Source organism: Neolamprologus multifasciatus, chromosome 22 (genome assembly GCF_963576455.1).
Source record: "Neolamprologus multifasciatus chromosome 22, fNeoMul1.2, whole genome shotgun sequence".
Taxonomy (NCBI): domain Eukaryota; kingdom Metazoa; phylum Chordata; class Actinopteri; order Cichliformes; family Cichlidae; genus Neolamprologus; species Neolamprologus multifasciatus.
In genome coordinates this window covers 6,916,986-6,937,856 of record NC_140459.1, presented here as the reverse complement: position 1 = coordinate 6,937,856, position 20,871 = coordinate 6,916,986, and the positions used below count along the sequence as shown (strand labels likewise).

At 41.8% G+C, this 20,871-nt stretch overlaps 1 protein-coding gene across 3 annotated transcripts in view; it reads right to left on the bottom strand.

Annotated features, from left to right (window-relative positions):
• Positions 1-302: 302 nt before the first annotated feature.
• Positions 303-20,871, bottom strand: part of pou2f2a (POU class 2 homeobox 2a) — an 87,319-nt gene continuing 66,750 nt past the window's right edge. For 2 of the 3 annotated variants that reach the window (XM_085148514.1, XM_085148513.1), the window contains 15 exons: positions 16,481-16,543; positions 16,275-16,303; positions 15,682-15,738; positions 14,574-14,699; positions 12,795-13,067; positions 12,572-12,686; positions 12,208-12,299; positions 11,124-11,387; positions 10,911-11,052; positions 10,458-10,606; positions 7,947-8,144; positions 7,815-7,863; positions 7,109-7,247; positions 5,990-6,063; positions 303-1,279 (listed from right to left, as the gene is read on the bottom strand). In XM_085148514.1, the coding sequence (XP_085004640.1) occupies positions 903-1,279; positions 5,990-6,063; positions 7,109-7,247; positions 7,815-7,863; positions 7,947-8,144; positions 10,458-10,606; positions 10,911-11,052; positions 11,124-11,387; positions 12,208-12,299; positions 12,572-12,686; positions 12,795-13,067; positions 14,574-14,699; positions 15,682-15,738; positions 16,275-16,303; positions 16,481-16,535 (2,139 nt within the window). In that variant the 5' untranslated portion in view covers positions 16,536-16,543 and the 3' untranslated portion in view covers positions 303-902. Of the gene's footprint in view, positions 1,280-5,989; positions 6,064-7,108; positions 7,248-7,814; positions 7,864-7,946; positions 8,145-10,457; positions 10,607-10,910; positions 11,053-11,123; positions 11,388-12,207; positions 12,300-12,571; positions 12,687-12,794; positions 13,068-14,573; positions 14,700-15,207; positions 15,641-15,681; positions 15,739-16,274; positions 16,304-16,480; positions 16,544-20,871 lie in introns of those variants that run through there. The other variant, XM_085148515.1, reaches the window with a different exon arrangement.

Below are 20,871 nucleotides of genomic sequence, written 5' to 3'. Positions count from 1 at the left end.
TAAAATGTAAGGTAGGTTGACCGCTGTAAAGCTGTAAAGAGAGAGGTAGGTAGACATCCTGCATGTGGGTTCAACTGTAAAGTGTGAAACTGTTTGAGTTAGATAAAAAAGAGCGATGAATACAAAATAATAGAAAAATAGATGTTTTGTAAATCTTCAGCTGAAGATGGAAAAAAAGGGAAAAACAGAAATCCTGAGTGAAATGGGAAATGTTTGGCATGACGTAGAATGAAGTAGTAAACTGATCCAGGACAGATCAGAAAGTCTTTTTGAACTAAAGCTTTTCGCTCCGTTTGTTGTTGTTTTTGTCTTTTTTTGGTTTTCAGTTTTTGGTATTCAGAGATTTTGGTTACATCTTTGTGTGTTTCTCTTCTAGCATATTTCCTTTCTTGCTTTTTTGTTTTTTTTTAAAATTTGGTTGCAACCACACGACCTTCCGGGCTTGTTAAACAAGTCTTTTCTTTGCCTCCCATTTTTTTTTCCCACACACAGTTTCAGTTTTCATCCCTGCCCTCACTGAGTTTTTTTTCTCCAGCTGTTAAAAAGCGTGGTGTTCACTTCTCGATGCCAAGCAAAAACACACCGCAGTGCCACCTCTCCAGCTGTAGATCAATATTTGGTTTCGAATTCCCCTCCTTCGTTCTGCAGTTCTCTCTATCCTTTCCATCCTACCTCTCTCTTTGCTTCCTCCCCGCATCCATCTGTGTATATTTTTGGCTTCAAAAGACGTCAGCAGGGAGATACGAAAAGAGAGAGACAGACAAAACCAGAGATGGATTGGACAGAGAGATGGCTTTGGTTCAAAGGCGAGGTTGTAAATTTAGATTTTTAAAGCTCCTTTAATCGTCCTCCTTCTCCTCCTCGTCCTCCTCTAATAGGATACTTTGGCTGTCAGTCGGGGATCAGTCGGCCATGGTCCCTCCCAGTGGTGGCGGCGAGGCTTCGCTGAATGAACAGAAAGAGGCGGGACTTGAACAAGGAGACGCAGACTCTTCTGGGCACGAAGTTGGGCTCATGAGGTTGCTGGTGCCAGCGGAAGGAGACTGGGAAAAGGAGGGCCTTGGGCCGCACACGCCACCGCTGCTGCTGACCAGTCCCATGACGGTGGATGTTGTTGCCATAGAGCCGGTCACCATGGGGAGGAGAGTGGGTCGGTTGAGGAAGAGAGAAGAGCGGAGGGAAGAGGGGACAGAGGCACCCCCAGGTCCACCGAGAAGCATGTGACCTGCTCCACCTTCAAGGCTGGAAATGGGTAGCTGCCCACCGCTGGCTGCCAGAGCTGCAAAGCATGGAAGAGGGGAAGGAGAAGGTGGATAGAGGAGAAAGGAGGACAGGAAGATGAAGAAAAAGACAGGAGATGAAAAAGAGACAGGATTAGGCTCAAGAAATGAGGGTGAGGGGAAGATTAAAAAAATGTTGCAAAATAAAGTGAATGAAAAAGTCAAAATTGACAGAAAAGGAAAACAAAGGTGTTCAGAACAAAGTTGCAAAGCGATCAGAGGAACAAAAGAAGAAGAGCATAGAGGACAGGGGAATAAATGCAGATGTAGACGTCAGGAAAAGGAAGAAGGGCGAGGAGAGGAAAAAAGAGAGACAGAGAAGGACAGGAACGGGGAAATTTCCGGGGTGAAATAATGATGGCGAATGGAAATAAACAAAGAGAGAATTAAAAAGAAGTCAGCGAACAGATCAGAGACATTAGTTACAGACAAACATTTAAAAATAGGTTGCTGAACGTGAAGATGATTAAAGAAAGCCTGAATAAATGTGAAAGATTTTCCCACTTAAATCATAACGACAGATAAAAAAATATCAAGCTAAAGCAGGTGTGTCAAACATATGGCCCACGGGTCAGAAACAACCCACCAACTGAGCCCAGTGTGGCCCAATGGACTGGTTCCACAAGCATAAAAAGATGGCTCACTGTATTTTGTGTGAATCACTGCAAGTTTTACAGCCCTCCTGCTAACAAAGAAACTACTCACACAACATCACACCAAAGCACTGCAAGTTGGGCATACTTAGTTGCTCTAAGTTCATCTGAAGGACACATGGGTAGATTTGTGGTTTAGTGCCTCAGAGAAGAGTCCACATGGTCCCACAAAATTAGCAGATGCACATTTATCCTTTGATGATGATTTAGATTACTCAGACTGAAGTGGACCTTTGTATACCCACTAATGTGGAAAGTATAAAATCCACATAAGATTAAATAAGGTTAAATCATTTAGTCTTTAGTGAGGAAACATGGAGAGAATAGTGCTTCAAAACATCGGAGGTTGTTTGTAAATCATCAGTGTTTGACACCCCTGCGCTAAAGCCAAGACTCTTCATGATGACACTCAACCTTAAAATGCACAGAGACAATGATCGACAGCAAAGGATGAAATCTGATTGTGATGTTCACACACGGTGGATGTGAGAATGAACCTTTTCTGTCTCATCCTGTCAAACCCAGTGTTGGTCAAGTTACTTGAAAAAAGTAATCAGTAACTAATTACTGATTACCTCCCCAAAAAAGTAATCCAGTTACTTTACCGATTACTTATTTTCAAAAGTAATTAATTACTTAGTTACTTAATTACTTTTTAAAAACAGGATTTACAACCTGAATAGGTGATAAAGTGATAGATCTTTCAGCCCAATTCTACTTTTTCTGCATAATCCATCATACAAAATGTAATCAAATGGAAAAGTCTCTTTTTAAAACTTGTTTTATCAGTTTTAATCTTTTAACTTTATGCATCAAGTAAAAATTTAATTATATGCAACATTCTCTGACTTGAAGAAATTAGTTTAATATTTAAACCTATTTTCTGCACATTCCAGCACATAAAATAAAATATTTTGTGTGTTTACACTCACTCTTTCAAATAGATGCAAGTAAAACACAGCAGAAAATAAATAACATCAAAGACTAGCGGTCCTGTTGCTCTATTTTCACCTGTAAAGCAGGAGTGGGGTAGGCGGAGGTTTACCCTGGTGCAGGTGTGCCGCAGCGGTCAGTGGAAGAATCCGCGAGTTTCTCTGTGAATTTCCCATTACGTCGTTGCGCACTCGGAGCTTGTTTAGGGTTTTTTCGCTGTAAAAAGAAGTTTTCTTCCCCACGCACAACGGACACTAATGTTTTTGTCACTTTTTATGGAATCAAACTCAAAGTAAGGTCAGTACTTCCACACTTTAAACGCTGCACGCTCATACTCTCTCCCGCACTCGATATATTATCCATTGTTGATCTGCACACAGCTGTTGTCACGAACATCACACTCGCTTACGTCACTGTCATGAGACATTCTCGCAAAAAAATCACGGTTTTAGTAACGCAGTAACGTTACTAAAACCAGCGTTCCTACGGGAAAGTAACGGTAATCTAATTACCGTTTTTGCAATAGTAATCCCTTACTTTACTCGTTACTTGAAAAAAGTAATCAGATTACAGAAACGCGTTACAAATAATGCGTTACTGCCCATCTCTGGTCAAACCCGTGTCTGTTACAATCTGCAAAAGCAGTAGTTTGCAGACTTTTAATAGAAAAACAATGAAAAGGCTAAAGAGGTTTATGTTAGATACAGTGCTCTGAAATATATTTTCCCTCTTTGTGATTTATTATGTCTGAGATCATCAAATAAATGTTGATATTTGACAAACATAAGCCAAGAAAATATAAAAATGCCTTTGAGGTCCAAAATCGTATTCTTTTTGAGCCGTTCAGATGGACTTGTTGGCGTGCTTCGGTTCTTAAACCGAGCTTCTTCAAGATTTTCTGGTAAAGAGCAGAATTCCTGCTTTCATCAGTTACAGCAAGTCGCCCTGAAGCAGCAAAGTAGTCCAACACCATCACACTGCCACCTCCACGTTTGACTATCGGTATGATCTTTTTATGAAATGCAGTTAGTTTTACGCTGTAACGGGACTCAAACCTACAAAAAGTTCAACTTTTGTCTCGTCAGTCCACAGAATATTTTCCCAAAAGTATCGTGGATCATCCAAGATGTTTTTTGGTACATGTGAGCAGTGGTTTGCTCTATTTTTCCCAGTCTCTTCCTTATTATTGAATCATGAACTCTGACCTTATCTAAGCCTACTGAGGCATGCAGCTCTATAGATGTTGTTCTGGGTTTTTAGTGACCTCCTGAATGAGTCGTTGATGCGCTCTTGAAGTAACGTTGTACTCTCTGGAACATTTAACGACTGTTGTAAGTTTTCTCACATTCATTTTTGAATAACGGCACTCGCTGTGCTTCGTTGGAATCGCACAGCCTTTAGAAATGGCTTTGAAACTCTTTCCAGAGTGATAAACTTTAATGAGTTTGTTTTTCAGATGTTTCTTCAGATCATGGCATGATGTGTTGCTTTTTAAAATCTTTTGGCCTACTTCGCTTTGTCAGACAGGTTCTATTTTAAAGATTTATTGATTCAACCAAGCTGGCAGCGATCAGGTCGGGGTGTGGCCAGTGAAACTTAACTCAGCCTTCCAAAAACATGCACGTAAATTACCGCTAGTTTACGATTGAATGAAGGGGAGCAATTAATTCCCCCCACAGAGTCAGGTAGGTTCGGATAGCTTTGTTTTTACCTTAATAATGTATTTCCCTTAATTTCCCATTTTCCAGTTATCTTTGTCTAATATTGAAAATCTGAAACATGTAACATTAACAAGTCAAAAAAGAAGAAGAAAGGAAATCAGTAATAGCGCAGACATTCTGTACTTAAGTAGAAGTACAGATACTAGTGTGGAAAAATAGTCAGGACTGCCTCTCATGTGTTACGTTTTAGGCTGATATCAGTTTGATGTCTGAAGGCACACGTGATTTCATGCAGTGATGTGATTCAAATTCCTTAAACCAAAAGCAACGAGCCCGTTTTGAAAATGTAAGTAAAAAGTACAAATATTTGTTTAAAAATGTAGGGAGTAAAAGTAAAAAGTTGCCAAGTACACATACATGAAAATTCTACCTAAGTACAAAGTAACAAAGTAGTTGTACTTTGTTACCGTCTGTTAGGAGGGTTAATGCTTTTCCACAGCACTATATTTCATAGCTTTTTATTACTTTTCAATGAGATAAAATCCCAGTACTGTTACAGTAGCCGTCTTTTCTGCGAGGTTACTGCTGCAAGCTTGTCAGGATAACCTGTCAATCTGTCCGAACCCTGCTGTAACACAGTGATACACCTGCCAGCGTTTGAATTCCAGTGTAATAATACGCACTTTTATCCATTACATGAGAGTAAACATTTACAGCATGTGTGGCCCCAAAGGGAAGCAAACTGAAATCCTTTCGTGTCAACACTTCATTTCATCCCATCCTTTTTTCTTTTTAAAAGTCAGGCTCTTCTCTCTTCTTTCCTTCAGCCTAAAACTCTATCAGAGCCAACAGTGCCAGAGCTGCAGTTTCCATAACAGACTGTATCCTTCTCATCAGCACATGGCCCGGAGGACGCCAGCTCTGAATGACGCTGAACGGAGCGCGAGAAAAAGGGGAAGGCCTGAATCGGCGCTATAGGGAGATGGAGCACGTGACGGATTCAAAGCTGAGCTTATTTGTGATGCTTAATTGATTTGGCAGCAGATCGTCTCTTTCAAAGAGGAGAATTTTGAGTGAAAACTAGTTATTTAGCCAACAGGCTTTGATATTGAGAAGGTGGGGATTGTGCCTGTTCAACTGTTTACTGTAAGCTGACTTGGCCTCCTAAGCTTTGCCATAAGGGGCTCTTGTCACTTTGTGATAATAGTGGGCTATTGTATGAGAATCAAATTGAATCTTTCACCATACTGAGTGATTCAAAAAGTTTGAGAAAGGAGGAGTAGTGCGCGCCGGGCTTGCTCTTGGCTACTGTCATACTGAGGCTTTGCAAGGAAATTCATTTTGGGCAGAATGGATGAAGGATGAAATGGGAAGTGGTCTTTAGAAATGGAGACTCATGAAGACTCGCTGGGCCAGAGGGGACAGGCTAACAACACACACTCATGCACTCAGTGACACAAACCTTGCATGGTAGCCAGGGGATTGTTGCCAATGAGGGCCTGGTTCATCCCTGTGCTTACTCCCATCATTGTGTTCCTGAAATGTGGATGGACAGCAAGTTCACACACACATGCAAACGTTCATTGATGTACAGAAACATTTTTCAGGTTAAATAACATCAAGAGAGCATTTGTCTGTGTAGGTTCTCGGTCATCCACATCATGGTAGTCGGGGCAGCTTGGAAAGAAAGAGCTCTGATGCATTTGTGGCTATGCTTCTGAGATGCAGGGAGATGCTAGATCCTGCTCCAAACTGTCAAACTTTTGACTTTAATTTCACTTGGGGGGCGAGAACTAAATCACAGGGAGCCAAATACAGTCAGCAAGGTGGGTGGAGAGTGAAACATGCACCCATATGGCATTAAAAAATCCTGCACTCTCATGTGATGTAGTTCAGGTCACCAACCACTCTTTTTATGCTCTTTTGGGTCGGGACATCTTCCATTCAAAGCTGCTGTTTAAAATACTTCCAGTTTGTCCAATTTGGACAATTTTGAGGTCAATAGAGAAATAACTGAAGTAGACTGGAACTTCTATAGGGATCTGAAAGCAGCACTGACGGTGAAGGAGGTCCAGAGGTGCACATGGAGAACTTGGAGGCTTTGGTTTAGTATTTGACCTTTTTTGAAACACAGCCACTTGGGTTTTTGAGCAAAGCTTGCATCATAAATGCTCAAGAAACATCTGCTCACATTTGTATGACAAGATGTCAGGTTAGAGATCATGGTCATGTCAATTTGAAAAGGTCTTTTTTGCAGAGTTCAGAAGGTTTGTTTAAAACTAACCAACAATAAGAAACCTTCAAAAAGTTTTGTATTAATTTTATATTCATGCTTTCATTCACTCCAGGAGAGCAAATGAAGAAGAGCTAGCTTTTCTTCCATCTAGGGATCCGACTAATTCCTGGAGTAATACCAAAATAATGGTATTATTGCAGAAAAATGGTTCTAGCTGAGAAATATTACACTGAAATTGATTTAATAGGATTACAAGGGACCAGAAACTGGAGATAATAAAGTGATAGTAAACAGGAGGATAAACCAATTAGTAATTAAATTTCTCAAATTGTTATTGACACTCACCCAGCGTTGAGCCCAGAGGTCCCGAGGCTGGGAGGAGCTGGGCTGGCTGTGCTATGAGGAGGCGGAGTCACAGAAGAAGAAATGGCAACTGAGCTGACCGGAGTCATGGGGCAGGACGCTGAAGGTGACGAACTGGTGCCTGAGAGGGAGAGAAGAAGAGTGATACGGATGTCGCACAGCAGTGCACAGAAGCATTACAGTGTTATTACTAAATAAACACTTTGGTGACACAGTTCTTCATCAACAGCCAGGGTCCTGAACTATTCAAAGGTCTTCTTCTCACCATTCAACTTCACTTTCTGGTTGGCCAGTACTAGCCTCGACTCAACGGGCCAATAAATTTCCAGCTGTGTTTGTTACCTGTCAGGTCATCTGTCATATCTGTGAAGCCTGGACAGCTCACGGACGGATCATGACTCACGGAGGTAAACAACTCAATATAAGACCAGAGCTTCTGTGCTGCTGCAAACAGAAACATCCCTGTTTCTGTTTCCAGTCTTAATGATTTTTTTGTCTCAGTGATGATTCTTCCAGGTTTCATCAAATCAACGAAACACTCAACAATACTGAAATATCAACTGTTCCCAAATAATGTCAGGACCAGACCGACCTTTGGGTTCAAAAACATAATTGAGAAGCAGCGCTCTAACCTTTAATAATTTATTGACGAGCGTCTACGCAGGCACAAACAGTTATTACAGCTCACCTGTTGTGCTGAGGCTGGTGGTGACCTGGGACAGACCCTGACTCGATATCTGCAGATACAGGAAAAGAGAAATTAGGAAGTTCTTCCATCCTACTGCGAAACATCCGTTCCTGCATAGAGGGCGGACTGTACCATGTGCGGGCTGTAGCAGGGGGCTTTGTGCGTCACAACAGGCGAGGTCTGGCTGGGCAGTGGAGGGGTGGTGCTGCTAGAGGGGTTGATGCGTTTCTCTTTCTGCCGGCGGTTGCAGAACCAAACGCGAATCACCTCCTTTTCCATGTTGAGCTGCTCCGCCATCAGCAGGATCTCCTCAGAGGTAGGCTTCTGGTTCTGAGGAGGAAGAGATCAAAGCGATGAGGAAGTGCTGAAAACGCTGCATGCAGTCAGAAGAAGGCTAATTAATAAAGGGAGGCTATCCAAAATAGGATGCTGGTTTATCACATGTAGAAGAGCTTTTTTTAAAGCCACTGCATTAGTATAACAATATGTTTGTATTAACCATTTATGGTGTGCTAATCTAAGGCAGGAGGTGTCAAACATAAGGCCCAGGGACCAGGATGTGCCCAGAAAATCCTTCAATTAGGTCCACCGGATGACTTTTGGTTTTAGACTTTTAATTTATTTTCATAAGTTCATAAGTTTTGCAGCTTTTCCTAAGCCTAACTTGAAGAGTTGCGCTGATTTCTGTTGAAATAGCAATTTCTCGGGGACTAAATGTGTCGTTAGACTAAACTGGCAGAAAGGGCAGTTCCATTGGTCCGGCCCACATAAGATCAAAATGGGCTGGATGTGGCTCGCGATGCAAAATGAGTTTGACATCTCTGATCTGTGCAGTCGATCTACGGTAGTTTCCAAGAATCCGCTGCAGGTTTGTACAAGATCTACAGCTCTGATATGACGGCCTTTGTCATTGTACTTTTTGTGTTCTGTGCTGGGCGGGTGTTTAGCAAGTTCATGTTTCTGCTTTTTATGAAACTGCAAGTGTTTAATTCAGAGAAAATGTTTTTTTCTTCTTATTAAATATAAAGGCTCCTTAGCTCTTTAAAAGCTCTTTTAACATCAAGCTCCAAATTTATAACGTATCCATAAAAAGTGGTCCCCACATGTTGGGCTATATTTAAATATTTTCCTACTTGCCGCATTTTAAAATCTTTGTAAAGCAAGAATTAAGAGTATTTAGGGTTAAAAACGGCCACATTCTTTCAAATTCGAAATTTTGTTGCCAAGTATTTCCCAAATTTCCCCTCTTTACATCCAGAACAGCAGTGGGAAACTACGTTATCATTTATTCCTCATCACAGAGGAACCATTTCGAAACTCTATGATGCTATTCTGTCTTTTAGTAACCACTCTAATGTTAAGCTTAAGTGTACGTGGGAAGGAGAACTAGGAATTCAAATACATGAGGAGTCTTGGGAACAGGCTATAGCGAGGGTACGATCTTCCACCTCCTGTGCTCGTCTTGGACTTATTCAATTTAAGGTCATACACAGGGTGCATTTCTCTAAGTCTAGACTTTCTGAATTGTATCCAGAAGTGGAAAATAAATGTGATAAATGCCATGGCTCTCCTTGTCACCTTAGCCACATGTTTTTTCTATGTCCTGAGCTACAAGGTTTCTGGACAGGGTATTTTGCTATTATGTCAACTGTTCTTGGGGTAACTCTTCGTCCTTGTCCTCTGATTGCTGTATTTGGGATTCCTGTTCGCTCACTTACACTTGATTCCACACAAAAGGATATTATAGCCTTCACATCCCTATTAGCGAGACGTCTAATATTGTTGCATTGGAAGTCTGTTAAGTATCCTACTGTTTCCAGGTGGCTTAAAGATGTCATGTTTTTTTTAAAACTTGAAAAAATTAAATATACGTTGAGAGGTTGCACAGCCAAATTTTTTCACAAGTGGCAACCCTTTATCTCTTATTTTGCTAGTCTAGATTCTCTTATATTGCCTGTTTAAATGTACTTCTGTTACTGTTATATTCCTCTAATATGTTTGATGGTTGTGTTGATCTGTGTGGGACTGGGGGGGGGGGGGGGGGGGGGGGGGGTCTTTGTTTTAGAATGCGTTGTTTTTTTTCATATATACATATAAGTTTATTTACTTAGAAAAATGAAGAAAGGTTGATTGTATTTCGGTAACTGCAAGTACTGTTGTTTTCTTTTTTCAATAAAAATATTTTCTCAAAAAAAAAAAAAAGAAAATAACCACGGTGTCTATAACAGAAATTTAAATAACACATAAAGACAAAAATCCTTTGTGTCAGCATCAAAAACATTTTCTAGATCTATTCCTAAAGTTTGTAAGTTATGTTGCTAATTTCACCTTGATGAAAACTGCATTTTCTTTGCATTTGTAATGCAGATATCTGACAAATTACTATTTGCGTTGTACATTGTACTAAAGATTCTTTCAAGAAATGTGAAAAAAAAAAAAACAAAAAAACAAACAAAACAAAACGGCCACATTCATGAATCTTATTGTCTAATAACAGCACTGGAAATTCCATGAAAGGTGTTATAAAGAAAATTGATTCAATTCTATCTTATTTCTATAAAACAAAAGTGGAAACCTGCATTATTTTATATTCAGGTGTAAAAATCATTCAGGCTCAGTTTTGCTAATAACTTAATCTCCTACCGTGCTGAAGTTGCGCTCTAGGATTATTCGCACGTTGGTCTCGATGCTGGTGCGTTTCTTCCTGCGTCGGCCAGGTAGACCCTCGATGCCCAACATGGGGGAGGAGATAGAAGAAGGGCTGGGCAGCATGCTGTCTACCGCCATTGTTTCTGTGACAGAAACAGAGAAAGAAGGCATAAGTGAGGGAAGTGTTTTTGGTGACATAAAGAATGATCAAAATGTCAAATTAAATTAAAATCCTTAAAATATGTGAAACACTACATTTTAACACTTTATCACTGATGGAAAACTATAGGTAACATTTTTAAAGAAGTCTTTATTTAAGGCTATTTCGATCATAATGAAACATCCTGAGCTTATTTTCAAATCAAAGTTATTTTTAAAATATTGTTGACTCTCACATGTTCCAGCAAACAAAGATGAGCGTGCTGATTGTAAAATACTTCTTAGTACCTGCGTCACTCAGCCACTTCTCGAGGAGAGGCTTCAGCTTGCACATGTTCTTAAAGCTCAGGTTGAGAGCTTCGAAGCGGGAGATGGTGGTCTGGCTGAAATCGTTGCCGTACAGTTTTCCCATAGCCACACCAACATCGCCCTGATGGAGATAGAACATTTGTGTCACTGTGCAAATACATGCAGACTTTATCATGCCTTCCTTCTTCTTACCTGGGTGAATCCCAGCTTTATGCGGCGCTGCTTGAAGGTGCGGGCAAACTGCTCCAGCTCCTCTAGATCGCTGGGTTCTTCTCCCATGTGACCCCCATGACCCCCATGACCTCCAGAACTCAAGCCGGAGGCTAAGGAGGAAGCCATGGCGCTGCTGGACGCAGAGGTAACTCCTACAGATGTCACAACACCAACACCGCTGCTCCCAGTGGCAACTAAAGAGCCTCCACTGCTGCTGCTTCCAGCATCGCTGCTCTTCTCTCTCTGTGATGTCAGCAGAAGTGAGACAAAGAGTATATGCATGATTCATTCAAACATTCTTTATGTGCTGGTGAACAAAAGCTCCCACACTTTTCCTGAGAAACATGCACATTCATTTTCTAGGAATTAAAAATCATCGGCTAGAAAACATGCTCAGAAAAATAAAACAACAGAGAGAGGAAAAACAAACATTGTTTAGAATTTTGAAACAGCGTCTGTGCTTGGCTTAGCACCAAGAGAAGCCACATACTGCCTGTCAAAGCGTTGGCCCTGCGGGCTGCGGGAGTGTTGGCTAATTGACGAGACATCATGCACGATATCTGCTGCTACGCAGCTCATTTACATTCACATCTGTTGTGTCTGACACGGCTTCATCACAACTTAATCAAAAATCTGTAACAGCCTTTGGATGTGTGAGGATGCATTCATGCATCACGTTATAGAGGATAAGGGGTGAGGATACAAGATACCTCATTGGACCAGAAATTGCATCTATTTTGAAAAGAAGATGCTATGCAATGCATGATTTATTGAGCGTCTTCCTTGACATTTTTCAGCTGGCAGGACGGTTGCATCACAGATGATCTATTAGTTCTTCATGCAAACTTGTGCTGCTTTCGAGCACAATGACATTAAGGTGTGTTTAGCATCCTGCAGGTACTTCTGAGGCAGATAAATCCTGATAATGGTGAATGTCAGTCTGATAGAAACTCAAAGATTCTCATTTAAATGAAAAGAAAAGAAAATGTGTTGTAATTTAGCTCATTTGCATGTTTTGACTCTCTCTCTCTCTCTCTCACGCACACACACAAAGATTTCCTACCTGTGCTTGGAGTCCCAGGCGAGGTGGTGATGTCAGCAGTCCCCCTGGGCTTTGTTGAGGTAGCTGGATCAGATTTGGTGTTGAGAGCAAACCTGGAAAAATAAATCAAACACTTTACAAACCAAATATGGCAACTTTCCAGCCAAAGTTTGGATTAACGAGTTCATGGGTGGATGAACTCATCGAAAGGTGAAAGCAGCACGGCTGATTCACAGAAATCTTTGCTGTTATTAGGAAATATGACACATTTCCTAACCAACTTCACCACTTTAATCCCACTGAGACAGTGAGGGGTAATTTTGTGATTCTCAGATGAATTCCATGTAATATTTGTACAGAAAGGAGGTTTCAGGGTTTTCCTCACCCTGCTGTGACTGCTGTGCAGGTGCTGGCTGTGACAGGAGGAACTGGGCAGGAGACTGGAGAGGGTGACCTGGCATTAAAACCAGCTGCTGGAGCTGCAACAGCTGCTGGATGTCCTGCGACGCAACACAAAGCAGTAATAAAGTCGGGTAAAGATGAGTCGGTTTATTAATTAGACTTATTATTAAGAGAATCAATAAAACGCTCTTTTAAGCTGACGGTACCTGTGCTGTGAGCTGGATTGGCTGCGACAGGGCCAGCTGTGGCGGTGGAGGTGGAGCTTGGACTGTTTGCTCCTGTTTGGTTTGCTGCTGCTGCTGTTGTTGGGATTGCGATTGGTTTTGTTGCTGCTGCTGCTGGTTGGCTTGCTGCTGCGCGGCGGCGTGGGCAGCGTGAGCGGCATGGGCGGCGTTCGACTGCTGAACGGCTGCCGCCAAGAGCTGAGCCTGAGCCTGTTGGAGGAGCAGCTGCTGCTGGGCCGGGAGAAGCGCAGCAAGCTGGGAGAGAGCAACAGATGGAGGAGGGAGAGGAACGAGGACAGTGATGGGAAATGAGAAGAAGATGTAAGCGTGCACAGTGAGAGGGAAATGGAATTGGAGAAATAAGAAAATAATGCAGGACGGCAAAAGTTGGAGAGAGAACAAAGAGTATCAGCTATCATTCCAGGAACACAGGTGTAGGTGAATCTGTTAGCGGACAGTAAAAGCATGCCAGAGCAAGACAAGCAAAGAAAAGGAACCCACTTAGCTTCAAAATACATTTAGCTGAAATGCAAAAACACAAAAACACTACAGGTAGTGCAAGGGCTTCTGGTTTGTCAGGAAGGCGTTATTGAAGTTACCTAATGCTAAATCGTTGATTGCACTCTTTGTTTTTCAGCAGTGCACTTTTGGAGTAATGTAAGCAGAGAGCAGCTCACAAACGTGTGTTTTTATGGAAACACTAGAGAGGGCCGAGCCAGGCGAGGAGTGTGGAAAACAATCCTGACAAGTTTTATTATTGAAGAGACTACAGGTGAGTGTATGGCATCTAAAGCAGCCCATTTTCTCAAACATAGACATGGTGGCGTGTCAAATGGGTTCCAGTATGTGTATTTCCATGTGATCAGGTCAATTTAGTAAAACCTAGATGACCTACTTTTCTTAATTCCCTTATTTATGTATCATTTTTATATTCTATTTAAACTTTCTTATCTATCACATATCAGTACTGAGGCTGATTCGTGTTACAGTTACTACATTTACCTGCATGTTTTACCCATTTATTTGCTACTTTCTTATCTAAAAGCAGTGGTTTGAAAAAATATAACAGTTAGATTTGTCTGCTTTTGTTGTTCACTAGCTTTAGTTTTCTTTTCTGATCAAATTCCAACTTCTGATTTTAAACATTTAAAGTAACATAATCTAATCTTTCATGCACTACTTGGAAAATCCAGAAGCACACAAACTGTGCAGTGTGGATCAGAGGTAATGATAAATTTATATTTAGATGATGGCTTTGAGGCTAAAACCTGCAGATTACAGATTACAACAACACCAGCTGGAAGTGCTGCATGTTTATGAACGATAAACGATCGTGGCGGGGCAATCGTGGCTCAAGAGTTGGGAGTTCGCCTTGTAATCGGAAGGTTGCCGGTTCGAGCCCCGGCTCGGACAGTCTCGGTCGTTGTGTCCTTGGGCAAGACACTTCACCTACCGCCTACTGGTGTTGGCCAGAAGGGCCGATGGCGCGATATGGCAGCCTCGCTTCTGTCAGTCTGCCCCAGGGCAGCTGTGGCTACAACTGTAGCTGCCTCCACCAGTGTGTGAATGTGAGGGTGAATGGGTGGATGACTGGACGTGTAAAAGCGCTTTGGGGTCCCTAGGCGGGACTAGTAAAAGCGCTATACAAATACAGGCCATTTACCATTTACCATTTAAACTGTTCCCCTCTATGTGTTGGCCAGCAGCAGTTTCCCTAATTTTGATTAATGTAATTTCTTCTTTGTGTGTGTGTTTTCTCACCCCTGCTAGCTGACTTCCAGCAAGCATCAACTGTGTGTGGTGGTGTTGAGCCTGTTGCTGTTGCTGAGAGGGCGGTGCCGGAAGTGCAGTGCTGTGTGTTATCTCAGCGCCATCTTCAATCTTTCCCTAAAAGAGAAAACACAAGTTATTTTACAACCTCACACGGCAGCACACTCACCATGCTTATCTATTAAAAAAAAATATCAGATTTTTGTGATGATTTCCAGGTGAGAAATCAGAAATGATAAAATTCCGATGGTTCACATGATCCCTCTTTTTCAGATTGTACGGAATCTGCGCGCATCTCCGCATTAGCAAGGCGGGTGAATCAGCTCATTCCTACGAAGTGGATTTGAAATGACACGCGTAGCTCAGAAGACAACTCCTTCTTGCTGTCAAACGTTTTGCAAGTGTGTACCTCTGGTATCACACGGCCACAGAAAATATTTGACTAATAGGTTTTTAAAAAGTGACCAAAGCTTAAGTGTTTTGGGACGCACTCTGACTTGGATTATGTCCCTCAGATTGCAAAGATCTGAGGAACATAAACCAGATTATGGTAAAAAAAGATCCTCTCTTAGTTCTTCTTGTGTCTGTGACTGTGAACTCCAGCCTCCCCGTCTGCCCTTCTTACCCCTGAATCACAGACTGAATCTTTTGTCGGTCATCTGTCCAAAAATCCAGGTCAATTTTCCTCGTATTTATGTTGTCAGAAAAATCCCAAAACCTGCTGACCTCTAGCTACCATTACGTGCTCGTGTCTCGTCACTGTCCATCCATTAAGGAGTTTTTGTCTATCACTCACTGTCCCCTTGTTCATATTCGTTTCCCTTCCTGGCTTGTCTCTGCAGGATTTTTCTTCGTTGAAGTGGTAGGTGTGGAAACGGCAGCGTGATTTGCATATTAGATTTTTTTTGTAGGCGTGTGTCATTGTGGTGTAAACGCACGTGTAAACATATGTGTTTATACAAAATTACATAATCCCAGAGATGCACAAAGCTCCTCCTGTTAAGACTGTTACTTTCAATACACAGAAACAAGCACTGAAAATAAACTTTACAGCATTTATAACTATTATAACACACACAGCATGCCTGATCAGGCTCACCTTGTTGCCAACTGGTGTAGGAGAGAGGCTGAAGGGGCTTGTTTTCATTGTCTGAGCCTGCAGCAAAACAGTGAAAATATGCATCGCACATCAAAGAACCGAAGTGTGATGAGACATTCAGAAGAAATGACATCCTGTAATCTCTGTCAACAGATTTCCAGCGAACCACTTTCATGGGTGAGGCAGATTAAACCATTTATTACAAGTTAATAAGAGTGACAGAGAAGAAAACACTGAGACTGGTCAGAATTTAGAAGTTATAATTTTGCCGTCCAGGGACACCCGACACCCAGGGTTAAGTGAAGAAGGGGTCCTCAGAACAGTTTGACATATATCATAAAATTGTACTCCATCTGTAAAAAGTGGATTTATGCTAATAAAAAATGTTTCTTTGGATTTGATCGTAACACAGTTTGCCCTGAAAATCACTCTCGCCTCTCACGGTGCAGCAATATGGAGACAAAAAGATGGAATGAGGTCAGGATTGCGTCAGGATTGTTGTAGTCCACGTCCCCAAAAAGTTGAGCACAGTGCAAGTGCATCATCAGCGAGTACGTGCTCAGTATCTTTAATGAGAAAAGTAAAACACCCACCTGCTCATCGGGGCTGTTTCTGTCAGAGTCTGAAACAAAGAGCGAGATTTAAATGACTGATTAGCAAAGAATGTGTGCTCGTGTGTTTGTGTGTTGCACATTTACTGGAAAACTTTAGCCTGCTGCTTTCCTGTTCAAGCCTGTTTAAAGAGATTAGATAACTGAACCGTCCGCACCGCGACTGAACACGAGTATGCGTGCTGTACCTGAACTGTCCCCTGGATAGTCAGCTCCAGGCTTTTCCTCCCCTGCTTTGGACATCCTGATATCTGCAGGAAACACACACAGATATCCATCAGACAGGTGCATGAAAAACACTTCAACTGGTATGTTGCCTCCACAGCTGACGATCAATGCGGGGATAACATGGTCCCAGCGTGCAGGGGAACGGGAGCCATGACACATGCACACATCTGGAAGTTTCTAATGTAGCTGAGCTCATGTAGACTGGAATTTGGCTAATATGTTTCCATCTGGCGTTGCCTGTATTTTCTTATGCTGCTTTTTAATTTAGCTTATTAATTTTTTTTGCTTTGCTTTAAATGATAATAATTTTAATGCCACTATTTTGTCTTCTTTTTAGTTTTGTTGCATTTCTTTAATGTTTTCACGACGTAAATTATTCCTGCTTGCTCGCTATGCTTTTCTGTGTCAGACCTGTGGAGCACTATATTGCATCATTAATTTGATATTACATTTAATTACGAAACACATTTCCAAGGAAGGAACTCATGAGTTCAGGCCAATAACCCACAGCTCACAGCCTAAAACGTGTTGTAACATCTATTTTTATATCCTGGAATTTCAACCTTTTAGTCACATTTAGTGTGAAAAGAAATAATAAAGTAAAACCTGCACTTTTACAGTTTTTTTTATTACATTATGAAAACTTTAAGCACACAAAACTTGTATTACACGTCCATCCGATCTCGAAAGTCTTCTTCCAGCTGGCCAATTTACAGCAAAAGGATACGAACACTCGGTGCTTCCTGCACAGGAGGTCAGCCGCCTCCTCTGTGTTGGAGTGGCTGAACTTTTGTGCTTTTTGCTATTATGCAGGTCAGAGTAACCGTGAAAGTTCAACTAAATGAAATGCTGCCGTGAAGCTTTTGAATTTGAAAGAATAGCGTGCAAAGCAGGGTGACTCAGCACCAACAAATATGCGTGAAAATAAGTTGTTGTCTGTTTGAAGAAAAAAAGCGTTTGAACACAGAAATAATGAGACTTTCATCTCTGCTAAGCAAAACAACTTTATGCCCCACCAGCATAAAGTTGTTTATGCTCTAATTTAGCTCTTTAAATGTAAACTTTATTGACCCGGGAGGTGGAAGCGGGATTAATAGTCATCGTTTCATGGCAGGTATCATCCTAACTACCTCTGCCGTTCCTTCAGTTTGTGGCCACTTCTGGGACTGCAGTAGTAATTGGTCCAGGAAGAACAACGCCACCCGAAGTGCTTACCTGAGCACCAGACATTACTCAGCATCATTCGGTGCCTTCTTGAAAAAAAACAAAAACCCACGCTTTCACCCCCTGCACTTAACTTCTGTCTTTCACTTTTTAAATTAATATTCCCTCTTGTGCTCAGGACTTTCATAATAACCGTCTCATCGATGGCATTGGTTTAACTGGAAAGGATGCATGCTGATAATGGCAGTAAGGAGGAGCTCCAACTCTGAGGTTAAAGTGAATCAATGCACTAAATCTGCTTTGTCTTCAGCACAAAGTTCATGCAACTGACAGGAAGCACAACAGGGAAAATAATCAAAGTAAACCACATAAAAACACAGCTGACATCCGCAATCATATTGTTTTCCCTCTGTGTAATAGACACATCCTAAATACACAACTTCCCTCCTGTCCCTACAGGTTCAGTCTTCAGAAATAACCGCCCTCCCTCCCCCCAGGGATAATTACATGAGCTCCAGATAAATATGTGGATCTTTATGAGGTTGTAATATCTAAATGTAATATCAGGAGACCATGTTCAGTTAAAAAAAAAGGCCAAATATTGATTTAACGGTCAAAATCTAAGATTTTACACTATATCTAGGCTGAATGAAAAAATTTTTTTTTCAAAAAGGTCAATTTTTGCATCATTACATTAGAGTAATGTAAACTGGTCCTAAGCCACAAAACACAGCGCAAGCCTCCCTGTCAAGGGTACAACAGCAGCACCTTTGAGGGTATCGGCCCAGTGACAAGCACTTTTTACCCTAATGGTCCACATTATTCTCTGAGAGTGTGGGAGAGGACATGATTGAACACTTTAAAAAACAAAGGAAGGCCTTTTGGGAATTATACTGAAGGGTCACGAATAATTTCAAGTGTGCTAAAAGATGGTGGAGGGCAAAGGAAAAAAGGGGGGAGCAGGGGTTATGCTTAGAAAATGCTGAAAAAGAGAAGATTAAATATAAGGATGAGTGAAAGAGAAAAAGAAAAACTCTAATAACAGATATCTGTTTAACAGTTCTTGGGTTATATTTATTTCTTAAGATCTTTGTGAAATTGGAGATTAGAATCAAATTCAACCTGAAAGTCACTTTTTTGCCTAAATTACATTTTAGAAATGATGCAAGAAAAAGTCTTCAAAATTTTTATGTTATTATGATCATGCCACCATTATTAAGAAAACAAGTAAACAGCCCTTTGGAAGTGTTTAGTCAGGAGAGATCCTGCAGTTGCATAAAGGGCCCAGTTGGGGGCAGCACTCTCTAACACATCCTCTGCGGGATCCGGTAGATGTGTGTGTTAGTGTACCAAGCACAGCACACACACTAATGAGGCGTATAAAAAGTGACTCTTGTATTCATTTATAGAGAATAACTGAGAGGTAGAAAGACGTGTTTTAAAGGGGCAAAGATCTGCTGTCAGTGAGCAGCCGGACCATTCAGAAAACTAAAAGTGCACTTGAATGTATTTATCCCCAAACATGAAGAAATATTTCATCTTCAATTAACTGAATCAGATGGTTTTTAGTTAGAAATGTCACCTTCAGTAACAAAGTCAGAAAAATGTCTTCTTTGTAAGGTTGGCACTTTAAAAATGGTGTTAAAAAATCCTTTTAATTTATCCGTTTGATTAAATAAGCTCAGCTCAACACTGTTAATCAAACTTACTGTTTTCATGTATTTCATACCTGAGAAATTATTTTTGATGCAACATTTAACCTCAGACAGTTTAAAAAGTGTAATATTACTAATACCACCGCTTTCTCTGATCACACCCATATGTAATGTTATTACTATCACCACCACGACAAAGGCAGCCGAACCTTCAGAAAAGCTCTGTGTCAAAATACAATTCGCTAAAACGCCGCCCCCATTTAATTCAAACACGGAGTTAAATTAATACACTCCACTTCAAACACGCACGTTACCACTCCGGGCTCCTTCATCCTCTCAGGATATGAAGAAAGGGATCCCATAAAATCATTTTATCAGCCCCCTCCTCATAACGCCTCAACTGGCCCTAACCCCTTTGGTCATGGAGACTTTTAACCCCCCCCATCCCCCAACCAACCAACCAACCATCCATCCTTATTCGTCCTCATGTATGCCAACAAACCAAACAGCCTGAACCCCAAATGTCACAGATGTCCAGTGCACATCAGAGAGCATGTTTTAAACCAAACTGCATTACACAAACGAACACGTCTCTACATCTGCAATCTGCACATGTATACCCCACCCTACCCCACCCCTCACCCAGCTCTGGTTTTGAGTGTTTTTCCTTTAACAATGGCAATATTAGCGGATTTAGGAATAAAATTTCATTCCAAGTTATAGTGACCACCACCCCAGCACACTCCTCCACCCTGAGGCAGTTTAACAGCAGTTGCATGGATGTAAGGTAGACCCCCTCCCATCCCAATCCCTCCTTACTCATCCTATCAGTGCTAATAACAGAAGGGGGAGGAAGAGGGGCCACTGGGCAGATGATGTATCTGTCTTGTGGGGCTGACATGGACAGCTTGCCCCTGTGTGTGTGTGTGTGAGCGGGAAAGGAGGGGGGGGGGCACAGGGTCACTGTCAGGGAATTAGAAAAGAAGGACCGAGAGAGGGGAAGAGAGGGTGCAGGATGGCTGGAGGGGTCCTACACTCAGCCTCCCCTCCCTCTGCCTCCCACCTTCTTTTTGCCCACCCACCCCGCCTCGGTCACGCCTGTCAGGGGCCTGTGACAGACGGCGCGTGGGTTCATGTGTGTGTGTATGTATATGCCGCTGCCGTTTGGCGTGTGGATGTCAAAGGTCAGGCACATGGTCTCGGCCACCTCCCGCCTCGCAGTCAAACAAACAAGCTGCCTGGCGCCTGCCTTTTCCACCTGTCCCCCGTCACATTCAGCGCCAAACAAACACACCCGCAGCACCAACGAGCAAATCTGCAACTGCTGTAATGATGAAAAATGTAACGTCAGCGACGTCGTGACGAATGAAGCCAATGAGGCAGAAGCGTGAACGCAACACGCTTTAAGTTTTTCTCTTTAAACTTTACTTTTCTATTATCTGCAACAAAACCTTAACACACGTAGCGTGTACGAGCAACTTTTAAATGATAAAGACGCAGGAGCGCTTTAAAAAAGTTGTTTAAAATAATGA